At 32.7% G+C, this 17,027-nt stretch overlaps 2 protein-coding genes and 1 long non-coding RNA gene across 4 annotated transcripts; all 3 read right to left on the minus strand.

Annotated features, from left to right (window-relative positions):
• Positions 1-802: 802 nt before the first annotated feature.
• LOC146898561 (uncharacterized) lies at positions 803-3,896 on the minus strand. 2 transcript variants are annotated; one of them, XM_085734882.1, is made up of 4 exons: positions 3,512-3,896; positions 3,347-3,438; positions 2,767-2,871; positions 803-1,150 (listed from the first exon to the last, which is right to left on the minus strand). In XM_085734882.1, exons 1-4 carry the CDS (start codon positions 3,693-3,695, stop codon positions 1,019-1,021), a joined length of 513 nt encoding a protein of 170 aa, XP_085591008.1. In that variant the 5' UTR covers positions 3,696-3,896; the 3' UTR covers positions 803-1,018. The 2 variants fall into 2 exon arrangements, 1 of the variants encoding a protein (XP_085591008.1); XR_015022453.1 differs by lacking the exons at positions 2,767-2,871; positions 3,347-3,438; positions 3,512-3,896 and adding an exon at positions 1,480-2,539 and having other exon boundaries at positions 1,046-1,150.
• A 1,561-nt stretch (positions 3,897-5,457) lies between these two features.
• On the minus strand, positions 5,458-9,321 carry LOC146898562 (uncharacterized). Its single transcript, XM_085733422.1, has 4 exons — positions 9,043-9,321; positions 8,845-8,933; positions 7,711-7,824; positions 5,458-5,882 (listed from the first exon to the last, which is right to left on the minus strand). The coding sequence occupies exons 1-4, from the start codon at positions 9,224-9,226 to the stop codon at positions 5,664-5,666; spliced, it is 606 nt and encodes a 201-aa protein (XP_085589548.1). The 5' UTR covers positions 9,227-9,321; the 3' UTR covers positions 5,458-5,663.
• A 5,103-nt stretch (positions 9,322-14,424) lies between these two features.
• LOC146898563 (uncharacterized) lies at positions 14,425-15,225 on the minus strand. Its single transcript, XR_015021304.1, has 2 exons — positions 14,997-15,225; positions 14,425-14,708 (listed from the first exon to the last, which is right to left on the minus strand). It is a non-coding gene; the product is annotated as an uncharacterized LOC146898563 (long non-coding RNA).
• Between the last annotated feature and the right edge of the window lie 1,802 nt (positions 15,226-17,027).

Below are 17,027 nucleotides of genomic sequence, written 5' to 3' on the forward strand. Positions count from 1 at the left end.
CATAAATCTTGGGGTGAATTAGATTAAATGTATATCTTTAGTTGAAATGTATATCATTAGGTAAAATGTGCAATGATATAAATTCAATTTTTTTGGTATATATATATATATATATATACATAATGAATTTTTGGTATAATTTTATCCTAGTTGTCCTTTACATAATTTTATATCTTCAAAAAACTGATGAATCAACAAAGACATGCAGTTTTGTCCAGTCATGTTGTCTGCAATGAGTGTTTTAGGATTTTATAATCCAAACTAGGTTTCGGATTATAAAATTTGAATGGCATTTTAGGAATAAAATAGGGCGCGTGAGAAACACATAAGGTGAAAAAAGTAATAGTCTAAAATCTATGAATACAAAGAAAAGGGCCCAATGATCATATCTACAAATCCCATGTCACCCTTATCATTTCAAGGGTTGTGTTTGGAATGAAAAAAACTGCAAAGGCCAAAAAGAACTTGCATCATTGGGAAGATGATTGCCCATCTCTCTCCTTATATGTTTATATTTGTCAAAATTCACTATGAGAAGATAGCTTATGATAAAATGCCACATTTTAAGAAGATTAGATGAGGAATTACCCACTAGAAAAGGATAATCAAAACAATTTCCTTCACCTGAATGACTCCAACTTATTAATGGTTTCAGGCCTAAGTTTGAGAGTACGGATGGCAAAATGGAAAACCCGCCCATTTTTCGAGTCCGTGATATCATTTGATTATCTTGTTTCTTCTAAATAGACCTCGATGAATTAATTTCTTTAAATAAATAAGTAAACAGGAAGATTTGAAATAGTTTACTCACCACAAGAAAGTTTGAAATAAAGTTGAGTAACATAGTCATACACCTCAAGAAAATTGAAATAACTTAAAAAATACATGATAAAGGGAACACAACATATCCTCAAAGTAAAAGTATATATGTTTTTATTTATTTTCTTCTACCCTTATTTTTCCCTGTTTGAAAACCCATTCATCATTTGCTTCATCTGCAACTTCTAGATGAGCCCCGTTAGCCGGAGTTGTTCCTAGAATCTGGGTTTGACTCAGAATCCGAGTTAGAAAACTCATCCATGTTTGCAGAACTATCATCCTCATCAGTGCTTTCATAATCGACAATGTCTTCAGGACCGTAATCGACAATCTAACACAAAATAAAATGTCCAACATTAATTAAATGAAAGTGGATGACCATATAGTTGTCATTAACCAAATATTCTAACATAAAATATTAATAAATTCACAATTACCATCATTTACTGTTGAGAAATTAACATAAAAAATGTTGAATTGAAAAGCCTCTAAATGTTAGCAATGAATCAGTCTCTATAGACCTAAGTACCCTATATAATGCTAAATAATCTAATAAAATTACACAACACAATAAAATCCATAAAATGAATTAAATAAATAAAACCTAATAAAACAAATATTGTGATCAACGACCTTCGATCCAAGGATCACAAGTAGTACCTAGTGATTTACTTTTAATTCGGTGATAAGAGAATCACATTAATTACCAATCACACGAATTTTTGTGATTCATTGAGGACCACCTTTTCTTGGAGGTCTATGATAGCAAACTTGAAATCCTCATTAGAGAACTTGAAGATGAAGTGTTATATATCTCAAGTTATGTTTGTGGTATTCATGGAGATGTGTAGTGTGCAATACTTCGTAGTACAATAGGCATCGAGAGAAAAGTGGAGGAGTCACGTGAAGAGGAAGAAGATAGGAGTGGAAACTATGGGAATAGCATGGGAAACACAGAAGACAAAGAGGCGGCTGAGACAAACATTGTGTGAGACAAGTGCGTTAATTGTGCAACAGTCATCAAGCTAGATGGATTTACATATATGGAGAGCTGATGGAGAAGAGTAGTCATGTGGCCTTTGTTTTAGTCTATGGGCCAAATGATAGAGAGGGTCCTAGAGCACTCTAGACATATTTGCATGGAGTGAGGGGAGAATTTTTGTGGAGCCTAGGGTTTGAACCCTGAACCTTGCATATATTATGCATTGTTCATATCAACTGAGTTAAGTTCACGAGGACAGTGAGGGGAGAATATGACTGCCCATTAAAGGTGTTAAAGGATTTTTAATGGGATTTAAAACCGGAGTAACGAAAAGGGAACAAAAACAGGCGTGACTCTAATAGCTAAAGTGGAATGAGCAGATGATCTAAATGATTTTCAACCAATTGGAAATGCAAAAAGAAGATTGTGTTGCTCAAACTAAGACTTTCATAAAGCTTATGATACTATTGACTGGGGTTTTCGAGACCACGTGTTAGATGTCATGGGATTTAGATTTTAATGGTTAAGGTGAGCTAAGGCATGCCTTTCGACTGCATCGATCTCAGTCTTACTAAACAATACACCGACTATGACTTTCAGGATGGAGCTAAGGTTAGGACAAGAAGATCCCATGTCCCCATTGCTCTTTGTCTTGGCGGTTGAATTATTGAATATACTATTGAGATGAGCAATTGAAGTACTTCTCCGGGATGAAATATAAGCAAAATGGGTGGTTGAAAAGTTGATGTATATGGATTAAATATTTAACTACATACATCAACTTTTCAACTATCCTTTTTGTTTATATTTCAATTTGGATGAAGAAGAGGATTTGAAAGGTTTGCAAGTTGGTAATGATGCAATCAATGTTATACAATTAGAGAAATTTTTTTTTTTCAATACAAGATTAGAAGTTTGTGTGTGAGACAAAGAGAGAGGAATAAATAAAAGAGCATAGGACATACATGTACAGAAAAGTCATCAAATCTACTGGCTTTCCTGAGATGCTCAATATTTCTGAAATCACCATCTAAGCAATCTTCATGAATAACCATCAATTCTACAGCAATCTACATAATGTACAAGAAAAAAAAGGTAAGAACTAGTGAACAATGCGGATTTTGTATGAGGGTCCAGGGTGGGGTAAACAAAATATGCCCCGACCTGCCCCATTGCCATACCTAAATACATTTATTTTCAACAAGTCAATAGCCACATAATATACAAAGCACAAATTATATTTTACTAATTCTCAAATGCTTATTAGAAAAGACATTGGGACTTGCACAAAAAAAAAGACATTGGGAGCAAGATTAAAAAAAACGCTTGCGATCACAAATTTGACCACGTTTGATATCAAAGCAACCATAACAATAGTGAATATATTAATGTTGCATCACATGCATTTAATTGTGATTCTATGCAATATCAAATATTGCGACTCGATATCGATTTAAATCTTTGATTATAAGAGTTAACGAACATATAATTAATAAATCAATAATGTGAGGCCACAAATAAGTGTTTAAAATGAAAACAACATACATCTCCATCGCTTTCATCACAAATCTTTAGATCGAAAGCAGCAAGCATGCCTTCATAGATTAGTTTTTTCAAGTCATCAATATGAAGTGACTCTGCGAAGGAACGATGAATAGAATCAGAATAAAACAAAATTCGAGTTATAAACGAGAATTAAGTGATTTTTACCATTGGATTGAGTGAACCATGAACAGACGTCATCAATGAGTTTTTCAGCTTTGAGGTGAGAGTTTTCGCCACCTTGTTGGTAATCAACAGCGCTTCGAAGAGCTGGCCAACGATTCAAAATATAACCAACCCCTTCATTGAATGCTTCCAATGATTCTCCTTGCAAAACTCTAGAACCCACCATCTCTAAAATGAACTTAGCAGACCAAAGGTCGATAGAGAAAGGACGAGACTTTAGGGTTAATCCTAATGTGTATTCAATTCATTTATATGCCTTTGTAGGAAGCCTGCAAGAGCTCTCTTTTGGAACCTCGAATTTAGTTAACACTTTTTGCCCACATAATATCATGTGCTTAGCACATGCATCACTCGCAATTCTTTTTTTTTTTTTACATTCAAAGTCCCAAACATAATATCTTTTCAAAGATTTTGAAAATATTTTTTTGGAATTATTTTTTTACATTCAAAGTCCCAAACATAATATCTTTTCAAAGATTTTGAAAATATTTTTTTGGAATTATTTGACTAAAATAAAATTTTGTGAAAAAATTGTATTTCAAAAAGGGAAAAAAAAAGTATTTTGATATCCGAGGGTTGAAAAAATCAATTGAGAAGATGAATTAAAATTGGCTAGTTATTTTTTTTCTGGTTATAAATCTAGAGCGGGAGAACATGAAGAAAAAAAATAAGAGAAAAACTAAACTATACAGAACCGAGTTCCTATAGAATGTGCGAAGAGGGGATCTGAGATGCTGGTTGGAGGGTAGAGATGGACCATGAGATCAGTGCTGGAAGAAGCTCATAACTTAGTTAGAGAGTCTGCACAACTATTTCCTTCTCATAAGGATGTGTGATGCAAACATGTTGTCGGCTAGTTCTTACAACTTCAAAATTGTTTCACCAAATTAATTGAGTAGTAAATATTTATGTAAGCACTCTTTGAGCTTAGAAGTTTACTTGGTCAATCAAACTCGCCTAAATGTATATAATTCTAATCTACCTTTTATAATAAAATCATACTCGTAGATGGAATAAGTAAAGACACTTATCTCTAACTAATTGAATGAGATCTATACAAAGACTGAAAAGAGAACCTTCGGAAATTAAAAAATCATACAAAAAAGTTTTTTTTTATAAAAGGGGCCCTAACCCTCGAATATCAAAAATTAAAAAAAGACAAGTTAGAGCCCCTTTTACGTTCAAAATGTATATAATTCTAATCTACCTTTTATAATTTTTTGAAATGAAGTTGTTAAATTTTTTTGTTAAATTTGTCGCACATTTATAATTACTCCCTCCGTTTCAAAATACATGTCCATTTTTTGCAATGTGCACTATTCACTTGACTTACTTTGACCATATTTTTTAACTAATCTATAAATACAAATATTAGCATGTAAGATGTTGTTTGATTTGTCTCGACAAATATTTTCAAAATATTAAATTTTTATAATTTTTTACTTTAGATAATTAAAGATATTAACAGTCAAAATTGTGCATTGGCATGTGTGAAGTGGTTGACTTGGACATGTATTTTGAAACGGAGGGAGTAACATTTTGAAGAAAGTTTCATAGAAAATGTGTGTAGTTTAGGATGTTGGTCCAAGCAAAAATCAGAATCAATTTTTAGGTGATCGAGAGTTAAAATTGATATACTTTGCAGAATGAGTGGAAGTATGTTATTGGAATGAGTGAAAAGTATGCATTGTTAGTTGGATTTGGATTTTCCTGCTCGTACAACATAAATATAACATATTTACACCGTCCAATCTTAAACGTGTGGCTGAGATTGTTTAGAATGATTTTGTAACTGCATTAATCTATACCGTTCGATCTTCAATTAATGGTCGAGATCCTGTACAGCGTGAAAACTGTGAGCTTAATTACAGCACGGACTCCCGATCCATTGTGAGTTAGAGGTTTTCTATGTTATACAATGCAATCTAATAAGGAAAAAGTGATGTAACATTTTCAGAAATCATTTGCTCGGGTTATTCGTTTCAGTATAGACCTTATAGGATGGATGTATCCTTTAAATAAATAAACAAAAAGTCCGCATATAACCCAATTACACAACTCAAGGTTTGAAATAGTTTAAACAACAAAACAGGGGACTACACATCCTTAAAAATTAATAATATAATGATTTCATCTAATTCTTTCTGCCCTTATTTTTCCTCCTTGAGACAACAGACCATCCATCATCTCCTTCACATGGATTATCCTCACCTGGATTATCCTGCTGAGACCCATTAACTGCCTTGTTCATGTTGTTCATGGAATTTGGAATGTCCACATCCATGTTTGCTGAATTATCGTCCTCGGTGTTATCATCAGAATCATCATCTTCGTCTTCATTGCCATTCACAATCTAGCACAACATAAAATGTTGAAAAATTATACAACGAAAGTATCTAATTGCACTCATGACATGTGTAATCAAGGAAAAATGTGTATCCATAAACCAAACATGCTAAATTAACATAAATAACAAATTTACAATTACTGTCATTTAGTCCCATGTCAGGAAATTAACTATAATAAGTGTTCACAAGAAAATCAACAATCAAGTCTTTTCCTACAAGTTGGGCTTGGCTACATAGAACAATCAAAGTTACAATTACACAATGTTATTGTATTAGGTTCACAAAAAGAACATTTTGATCTAATTTTGATCTAAGCTGGTTTTATGGAGGGGAGGAAGGGGGTGATGGCCAGGAATTAAAAAGAAATAATGGCCTAAAAACTGGGGAGAATGTAGGAAGGAGAGCTACAATATGCAGGCAAGGAAGCCTGAGTATGGGAGCACGAATTCTGAGTGCTTCTCTTGACAGGATATTCTCCTAACCCGGCCTAATAAAACCTGATATATTCCTTTAAGCAAGGGTGCACCGGAAACTCAAACTCAAATACTTCGTGAGTCATCAAAAGCCTCTAAATTTTTGATGTCAAGATGTCTCTCTATATAGACCTAAATATCCAAAAAGCCAAACAACATAATAAAATCATACTCGTAGATGGAATAAGTAATTCAATCAACAGCGTTCAATCCCGGTATCAGGCAGTCCCTGAAGTTGATCATTTCTTTTTAACACGGGGCAAGAGCAGTTTATATCATATCACAGATATCATGAAGAAAAGATTATAACTTTCATCAGATTCTTCAATACCACTTTCAATAACCACAGTGGAACAAATTCCGCCAAAAATAAAAAGTAAAACCATAATGGAGCAAGTATCAACAGCTAATGTAGATATTTGGCCTAAGCCTGAGTTTGGGAAAGTGTACGTGAGAGATGCTAGAGGTGTTTGGCCAAAGGGTGGGAGAGAAACATGGGGGGATTTAGAAGCATGTCAGTTAGACGCATAAGATAGGAGAGGTGATTGAGGTGAGAAGGAATATCAGAGGGAAAGCTGGTAGGAAATGGTACAGAGAAAAAAATTGTTTAAAATTAAGTTGACAAAGGAGTGCCTCTCTGAAAGTTAGGCTTGCGTCTTCCAAACAATTTCTCATCTTTAGAGGATTTACCGTACTATCAAACTCAAATAATAATACACACGTTCACATCTCTTCACTGTTTTTGTCAGTGAAAGCAAGGAAGCATATTAATTACTACTCACAAAAAGCATGGTAACTTTTACCTAATTTCTAATGCAGAGAAATATAATAACTCTCAACTTATTTATGAATACATTTCAGCGCTCCAATAAATTTGTGTGTGTGTGTGTGTGTGTGTGTGTGTGTGTGTGTGTGTGAGAGAGAGAGAGAGAGAGTAGGACATATCTAGCGTTCTCCAACAAAGGATGCCAATAAGACTAGAGTTTGTGTCTATCTACATATAGCATAAAAGCAATATCTCTAGAGCACTAAAAGATGCTAATGAGACTAATGTATCATAGAGAACTAATTAAAGAGTGCGCTTTCTGTGCACTATTTTAATCAAACTCAATATCACATAATAATGTGAGGCAGCATCCCATTATTTCATAGTCGTGTAGCATGCAAAGTTATAGAATAGAACACAACCAAAACACACAACACATCAAGTAATAATTCAATATTCTTTCCTCCTAAAATACCCCATCATGTAGAAATTGAAATCCTAAATCAATCAAACACATACCCTATAAATTTGATATTGCAAATGTAATAATAAAACAGTTAATTTCCATTCCAAATGCATTGTGCCTTAATTTACCTTTTGAACACCAGAATAAGCAGCTGGATTACGACTAGCTTCCCTGAGACGCTCAACAGAGCTAAAATTACCTTCTAAACATTCTCCGTACATAATCATTAGTTCTTCAGCTACCTGTATTATCACAAACATGCACATAAAAAGTAAGAACACGCAAACAATGCAGACACAACATACATGCATGTATCTTCAACAAGTAACTAGTCAGCAGAACATGCAAAGCACAAATTCTATTTGACTAAGGGCAAATCACTGTTTTAGTCCCTATAAGTATAACTTGCTGTCATATTGTCCCTGAATGAATCGAAATGGCAAAAAAAAAAAAACAAAAAACATCTTCACATGTCTTTTGTATTAGTCATTTTGATCATCAAATCTGTTTTTAAGTAGCCAATTTAGTCCTCGAATGTGTTTTTCCTCAGCCAATTTAGTCCCCTAAAATTACTAGCAAAAGAGGCACTAGGGACATGTTTGCAATTTTGATATGTTTAGGGACTAGAGTGACAGCGCCTCACACATTCAAAGACTAAAATGTTGTTTGCCCATTTGACTAATTTCGAAATAGTTATTAAACGAGACACAGGCATAAAGGTTTAAGAAAAGGGTCAACGACCAGAATTTAGGCCACAACATCAATGTTTTTGTTAATGAGTCCCTATGTAAGGTTGAGTTAGGCCCAACCGAAATGCTAATATGGTATCAGAGCCTATTCAAGATCTGTTGGGCCACTTGCTGTTAGGTCATGCTCCAGATATCTAGTCCTAGATGTGAGGGGAATATATTAAGAGTCCCGCATTTGAAGTGATATGGCTTGAACAATTGTTTATAAGTGGCCCAGTGGAAGACAGTCCTCACCTTACATGCCGGTTTTATAAGGTTGAATTAGGCCTAACCCAACCCAAATTCTAATAGTTTTATATCACTATGACTCCAATCGAGGTCACATTTGTGGATTCACAGTGAGTTTGACATAATCACGATGAGCCACGTGATTTTGTAAAAGCAACACTTTGGAGCTTCTACAAGATCACAATGACACTGTGATTAGCAGAGTTACAGAACAATTAACTAGTAAAGTAATATTCCAAAAACAAATACATAATTTGAAGAGAAAAAAAAAATGAAAATGAAGACCTGTTCATCGCTACCATCTTCAATGACTATATTAACAGAAAGCCCTCCTTGATATAGTAAGTTTTCAAGGTCATCAATATAAAGCGTTTCTGTGAAGAAGAAAGAAAAAAAACAATAAATAAAAAATCAGAATGATCACAAAATTCAAGCTTAAACAAAAAAAAAAAACGGGGGGGATTAAGCGATTAATTATAATACCTTTGGATTGAGTGAACCAAGCAAGGATATTGGCGGCGAGTGTTTGAGCTTTGAGGTGAGTTTCACGGCCAGCCCACTCATTTTCAACGGCGGTTCGGAGCGCCGACCAACGGCTCAAAACCAAACCAATTCCTTCGGTGAATGCTTGAAGTGATTGTCCTTGTAGCTTGTTAGGATTCGTCATCTTTCTCGATATAGTTGCGCGACTGAAAGAGGGTCAGAATTAGGGTTTATGTATTTCGAGAAGACAGAGACACTGATCTTTTTAATTTTGTACTCAATTTTTTTATTTTTACTTTTCTTTCTTTTCTTTGGAAAGAATTTTTTTAATTAAATAATTTAGGGTTTATTTTTATTTATTTTTTTGTAAGAAGTGTTTATTTTTACTCTTTGGGAGGGTATAAAAAATTTGGCATATTGATTATATTTAATCATTTTTATTACTGATAATTAAAATAAGCTCTGAAATAAGTTAAGTTGTCATTTTATATCTACTAACAAAAGTCGCAATTTACTGATAATTAAAATACGCCTTGTATTGGTAAGTCAACGGTGGAGAATCTTTGGGCTATGAAGTCTCTTCTTAGAGGTTTTGAAATGGTTTCGGATTTAAAGATTAATTTTTTCAAAAGCTCTTTGATTGGGGTTAACGTTGATAATGACTTCATGGATATGGTGTGCAATTTTTTGAATTGTAGTAAAGGGAGTGTCCCATTCAAATATTCGGGCCTTCCGGTGGATGCAAAAGCGAAGAGTACGTCTACATGGGAGTCGTTGGTGGAGAACCTAGGTGGGAAATTGAATATGTGGGGGGCGTAAGTACATTAGTTTTGGAGGTAGAATTGTGCTTTTAAATTCGGTCATTAATGTGATTCCCATTTTTTTCTTGTCCTTTTTTAAACTCTCGGTGCAAGGTTGGAAGATGTTGGTTCGTATCCCAAGAGAATTCCATTGGGGAAGTGTGGGAGGGGGGGGGGGGGTAAGAGAATTAGTTGGGTAAAGTGGGAGTCGGTGTGTCAACATAAAAGCAATGGAGATTTGGGGATTAAGGATATACGGGTTATGAATGTTAACCTTTTGGCTAAATGGAGATGAAGGTTTCTATATGGGAATGGTGCTCTTTGGAAAGATGTTTTGATAGCAAGGTATGATGTTAGTGCGGGAAGCTTGTTGGAGGAGGGTTCTAGTGGGAGGCCGAGATTCGCTTCTTCTTGGTGGAAGGATATCGTTAAGATAGGGGATTTTGTAGGGCTTAATTGGTTTAATTCGGAAGGTATATGCCTGCGTCTTTCGTAGGTATATGTCGGCCTCTAGTTTCTTAACCTATGTATTTTTGGGTTTTTTAGGGGTGTATTTTGGTGTCCTGAATATATGTGATACCCTCCTTGTATTTTTTTCCTTTTTACCGCGAGTATTTAGTGCTTCTTGCACTTTCTCGTCGAGAATAAAATTTAGCTATTAAAAAAAAAAACTAACAAAAATACAAATGTGTTTGTGTATCTGCATTTTTTATCATATAAAATATTTTTTTATGGAAATATGTTTATTGCATTTTATTGATAATAATAGAGTTAATACATTCGAGTACATCAAAATAAATTTTAGGAATAGCTAACAACATGGCCTATCTAGCATGAAGGTAAGTTGCTACATTTGCTTGTCGTCGACAAAACTCCACCATTGAGTTTGTAAATGTAGAGGAAAATATGTTGTGATGACATGACCAAACTCCATATGTAATATCGTTTCAAGAAGAGTTAAAAGCACCAACTGTTGCTTTTGAGTCTGTCACAAAATCCATGTTATCGAACTGCGTATCTGCCAATAATTGTAGTGCATCGAACAACCCCAAATCTTCACCCACATCAATGGAAAACTGTGTTAGAAAACTTATAGTTTTTGCAAGTACATAAGTATCATCTTCATCCGGAAAACAAAATTCAACACCCATGCTATTCCATAGAAAAGAGAAAGTAGTGTCGATATTACATTTGAATCTACCCGACTGCGGCTTCTGACATTTAATTGTACTAGTTGTTGCGTGAGACCCTTATTGGCTTGAAACCGAACCTCGAGGTTCTAGGGGATTGCTCGAAGAGGTATGTGCTGCCACCCAACCCTCCGTGAGGTGTTATGCTAGATCAACGACGTACATTAATAATAGATAGAACCACTCCTTCAAAAAAAAAAAATAGATAGAACCACAAAAGTTTGAGACAACAAATGCTCAAAGTAAGTAAGTAAGTAAAGATAAATCTCCAGAAGAAGAAAAAATCATGCCTAGGTTATTTATTTGCATGATAGAAATAACATATTAGAGTAAAATAGCACAATCTTATCAATTTTCCATTTTGTCATAAATGATTAATAGTTTATTTCATGTTGATCCACTACTAGCTTGAATTATAGACTGTTGTGTAACCAAAAAAGAATTATAGACTGTTGAGGGTAATTGTTTGAATATGTGTGCTCACTGCTCAGTCTGCCCCTTCTTTAATTGCAGATATGTTACTACTTACTCAATATTATTAGATTATATATCAAAATTTACGTTTTGACAAAAAAATATTAATTTTTTAAAACACCTTAAAATAATATTAAATTTTATTACTATTCTTGTATATCTTTATTTATTAATTTTGTTAAGTCTTCAGCGACTTAACCTAATTTTTTCCCGCTCATTTGCAAATTAGGTTTGCAATTATTTAACCTAACAAATTCCATCTAAAAAATGCATCGCACCAATTTCATTCTTATCCTCTTGCCTTTTTTTTTAGAAGCAAATATTTTCTACACGTTTAGGTTTGCAATTATTTAACCTAACAAATCCTTATTTATTAATTTTGTTAAGTCTGCAGCAACTTAACCTGTATTTTCTCATGGACAGTTGTCGTATGTTGTTGTTTCAATAGTTACATCCAAAGAAGGACTAAAGATATTGATCACTGATGAAGATGGTGAAGATATCAATGTAACGTCTAATGTCGTATATGAGGAAGTATTTAGCAATGTGTGATGAAACTACATGCCAATTAATGTACTAAAAATTTCATAATTCTTTTACCGAATTATTGATAGGATTACCGAATTTTCTTTTATAATATTTTCAGATTTCATACATTTTATGAAGTGTTTTATTTTGTCTACTATATATTATCACGTATTATTTTTTTCACCGTTACCAATTATATATTGCATTTTATTATCCGTATGTCAATTTCTTTATAGTAAACCCGAGCGGTGCACGGGTCAAAAATCTAATTTTTCTATATTATCATTATTATATTTTTTGACACGTAAACTATCATTATTACATTATTAATATTATTATTTCAATCATTTCGTGATTTGGTTCATTGTTTCTTATCTTAACAAAATTAATTTACGTGTGATTGAGAATTATTATTATCATTTATAAAAAGAAAAATCTTCATTCTTTGTTGAGCTTCAAGTTCTCTCCTCCAAAACTCTCCTTACATTTAATTATAATGGATTCTACAAACAAATGGTGAAGTCAATGGTTCAATTTTTGTCCAAAAAAAAAGTCAATGGTTCAATTTCTCCCGGAGAAATTCACCAAACATTCAAGCTAAATCCACATGCAAATGAGTGGGTAAAAGAACCACCAAAGAAGTCTAACCCCAAATGTACAAGAATGAAATAAAGTAAGGTAGAAGGATAGGTGTCTTTTCCTAACATTTTTCAAAATATAATCCATCAATCAGAGCAAAAGACTTAACTATGTATTTTAATAAGGATAAATCCAATTGTTCCTTCTTTAATAAGAAAAGAACATACTTGCATAGTTTTCAGACTCGGCTCGGACCGGCCGATCGGACCGGTCGGACCGTGAACCGGTGGGTAAGCCGGTTCGAGCCAACATTTGGATCGGCCATGCAGTTAACTCGGCCATGCAGCCAACATTTACTATATATAGTTCACCAACTTATGTACAATTCTTTTTTAAATTTAAAATATGGTGTAATATAATAAAAATGATATAATATTTATGTTAAAATATCTTTAAAACGCGGTTTAAATTATGTTTCATAGATAAAAGATTATTGGTCACTCGAATTAACTAATAAAAAATATATAAATTTACACATTAAACCTCCCTCAACAAAAAAAATTTACACATTAAACTTGGCCCACCCCCAAATTTATTTCTAGCTCCGCCACTGTACTTAGGTCAAAGGTTTTAAAGTGTTCAGCATTGACAATTCACATTTGATGTGTTTTCGGTGTCCGACACATTTTGATATTTGACATCTAAATGACCTCGACACATTTTTTTTTTTGAATAAGACCCTGACACATTTAGTTACATTTATTATATTTTTCTCAAATTATTGTAGATGTCAACATGTCAGTGTCGTGTCTAGTGTCCATATTTGTGTCAGTGGACCACGAATGAAACTAATATGATATTTTTGTTGTCTTTACATATTCTAGTGGTGAAGAATATTGGTGAGAATATGTCTATGAGCATTGTTATAGTTAATAAAGTTATAGTTAGCTATTTGATCAATAACAGAACAACCAATTTTAAGTTTTTCTCTATTTTCTATCTAGATGCAATAGAATAAATCATTTAAAACTAAGATAAGGAAGGATTTTCGCTAGCAACCTTTGCATATATGGATCCTTCTCCCTCAGTTCTCATCTCACTCATGGCCATACACACGTGTGTGTGTTGAGACCACAAATGGATTTTCTAGTACTATAGACGATATTGACCACATCCATGATCATAGGTTGAGATCATTTATAAGAAATTAGATCATCTGCAATCACACTTTTACGCACTCGTATAATCAGCAGCTCGGAGTTGTTAGATGAAGATTGGACGACTTCAAAATTTGTTTTTAAAATGGATTCACATAGCTTAAAATAAGATTCGTCGAATATTTGATCAAATGAATGAATAATATTAAACTTAATTATCCAAGATAAAAATAAAATATCGGACGAATCTTGCTTATTGTATAAGTTTAATATTATTCATTCATTCACCATAAAATATGGGTGGAGGTGTGTATAAAGTGTATTGCACCATTTGGCATTTGTGCATAGTAAGCATAATTATAATAAAAGAGAAAGGAAACAACATAAAAAATAACCCACAATATTTCTTGGTTAACTGTGTTTTCAGCACCATGAGGAAAAAAAAATCACATTTCATGTAATATAACCACCAATTTAACCTTTAGCCGAATCTATTTATTTCCCCTCCCTCAAGTTAGAAAGTTGTATTAATTTCAATGTAGGCGAAAATAAATAATTGAAAGCACCAACAAATTGTTTCTTTGTGCATGGTGATAGTAGACTTTTTTAGTTAAATGAAATGACAAAATCATTAAAAACTCACATACACATAAGTGGAAGAACCAGGAGTCGAATACCGATCACGCCGTTTGGTTTAATAATTTTGACATTTTTGTTGATTGAGTTAGGATTTGTGGACAGACTGTAATTATTATTTTTTCTTAGTTTATTCACCGTTCTAATCACATTTTCTATTACAATTTCCTGGCTTCATAAATTCTGAATGCTATAATTTGTTCTTTGGAAGTTCCCAAAACCTTCTAACTCTTCTTCACTTCGAACGGAAAAATTGCAATATCTATTCACTCTTGCAATCATTGTGGTTAGTACATCAATACCTGTTCACAAGTTCAAAGACCAATTAAATATTCTCTTATTAATTAATATAAAGTTCGTCAAAATAATTAATCTAAATATGCATTAGAAAAAGGCCACAAGCTACAGAAATTATGTCCTAATGCTATCATATGATAGAATAAAACTTACTTCAAGTTGATTATATAAAATTATTCGTGTTAATTTGTCCTAGTATATAAATCACTATCATATTTGGCAACAAAAAATCACTATCCAATGTCTTAAAATTCAGAAATTAAAATCATTTTTTTTTTTAAATTTTGCAATACCTTAAATAATGTTAGGATTGGTGGTTCAAGAATAAAATGAAGTTCTTGTAGGTACAAGATCATGAATTTGAAAGTTGAAAGAGGAAACTTTCTTCTTTTGTCCCCTAAACATGACTTCCACTTCTACCAAAAATGTTGCACAAACAGGTCGATGGTCAGAAAATTTGAATTCTTTACGCACGTATGAAAGTTGTTGTATTCCCCTTCCATGCCATAAGATTCTATCACACCTGCAATTTTTTATCATTTAGATTCTTTTTTTTCTTATATAAAAATAATTAACTTAAATAATCAAATCACAAACTAGATCCTCTCAAAAATAAAAAATAAAATAAACACAAACTAAATATAATCGGATCCGAATTGCATGCAGTCAGGAGAGATTTACGTCCGATCAAGATCGGACGGTCAGACTGTATGTAATCCAAATCCGATATAATCTTAAAATATGAACGAACCGTTACTAAGATTTTTTTAGTAGATTAAATGCATAATTAGACTCTAGAATAATTTATTGAGTAAGAGTTTGATTATTGTTTGTCCAAACATGAACTAAGTACACAATTTGGTCACAAAAAATGTTACTTGTGTACATGAACCGCGTTTTAAAGATATTTTAACATAAATATTATATCATTTTTATTATATTACACCATATTTTAAATTTAAAAAAGAATTGTACATAAGTTGGTGAACTTATGTACAATTCTTTTTTAAATTTAAAATATGGTGTAATATAATAAAAATGATATAATATTTATGTTAAAATATCTTTAAAACGCGGTTTAAATTATGTTTCATAGATAAAAGATTATTGGTCACTCGAATTAACTAATAAAAAATATATAAATTTACACATTAAACCTCCCTCAACAAAAAAAATTTACACATTAAACTTGGCCCACCCCCAAATTTATTTCTAGCTCCGCCACTGTACTTAGGTCAAAGGTTTTAAAGTGTTCAGCATTGACAATTCACATTTGATGTGTTTTCGGTGTCCGACACATTTTGATATTTGACATCTAAATTACCTCGACACATTTTTTTTTTTGAATAAGACCCTGACACATTTAGTTACATTTATTATATTTTTCTCAAATTATTGTAGATGTCAACATGTCAGTGTCGTGTCTAGTGTCCATATTTGTGTCAGTGGACCACGAATGAAACTAATATGATATTTTTGTTGTCTTTACATATTCTAGTGGTGAAGAATATTGGTGAGAATATGTCTATGAGCATTGTTATAGTTAATAAAGTTATAGTTAGCTATTTGATCAATAACAGAACAACCAATTTTAAGTTTTTCTCTATTTTCTATCTAGATGCAATAGAATAAATCATTTAAAACTAAGATAAGGAAGGATTTTCGCTAGCAACCTTTGCATATATGGATCCTTCTCCCTCAGTTCTCATCTCACTCATGGCCATACACACGTGTGTGTGTTGAGACCACAAATGGATTTTCTAGTACTATAGACGATATTGACCACATCCATGATCATAGGTTGAGATCATTTATAAGAAATTAGATCATCTGCAATCACACTTTTACGCACTCGTATAATCAGCAGCTCGGAGTTGTTAGATGAAGATTGGACGACTTCAAAATTTGTTTTTAAAATGGATTCACATAGCTTAAAATAAGATTCGTCGAATATTTGATCAAATGAATGAATAATATTAAACTTAATTATCCAAGATAAAAATAAAATATCGGACGAATCTTGCTTATTGTATAAGTTTAATATTATTCATTCATTCACCATAAAATATGGGTGGAGGTGTGTATAAAGTGTATTGCACCATTTGGCATTTGTGCATAGTAAGCATAATTATAATAAAAGAGAAAGGAAACAACATAAAAAATAACCCACAATATTTCTTGGTTAACTGTGTTTTCAGCACCATGAGGAAAAAAAAATCACATTTCATGTAATATAACCACCAATTTAACCTTTAGCCGAATCTATTTATTTCCCCTCCCTCAAGTTAGAAAGTTGTATTAATTTCAATGTAGGCGAAAATAAA

This window comes from Medicago sativa, chromosome 8, assembly GCF_051527215.1.
Source record: "Medicago sativa cultivar Bolivia chromosome 8, Bolivia_mono, whole genome shotgun sequence".
In the NCBI taxonomy this organism is placed as follows: Eukaryota; Viridiplantae; Streptophyta; class Magnoliopsida; order Fabales; family Fabaceae; genus Medicago; species Medicago sativa.

Coding starts and splice junctions, on each gene's coding strand:
- LOC146898561 (XM_085734882.1), bottom strand. CDS start 3,695: ATGGTGGGTTCTAGAGTTTTGCAAGGAGAATCATTGGAAGCATTCAAT. Junction 3,439..3,511: donor ATGGTTCACTCAATCCAATG/GTAAAAATCACT, acceptor GTTCCTTCGCAG/AGTCACTTCATATTGATGAC. Junction 1,151..2,766: donor TTGATGACTTTTCTGTACAT/GTATGTCCTATG, acceptor ATTTTGTGTTAG/ATTGTCGATTACGGTCCTGA.
- LOC146898562 (XM_085733422.1), bottom strand. CDS start 9,226: ATGACGAATCCTAACAAGCTACAAGGACAATCACTTCAAGCATTCACC. Junction 7,825..8,844: donor AAGATGGTAGCGATGAACAG/GTCTTCATTTTC, acceptor GTGATAATACAG/GTAGCTGAAGAACTAATGAT. Junction 5,883..7,710: donor CTTATTCTGGTGTTCAAAAG/GTAAATTAAGGC, acceptor ATGTTGTGCTAG/ATTGTGAATGGCAATGAAGA.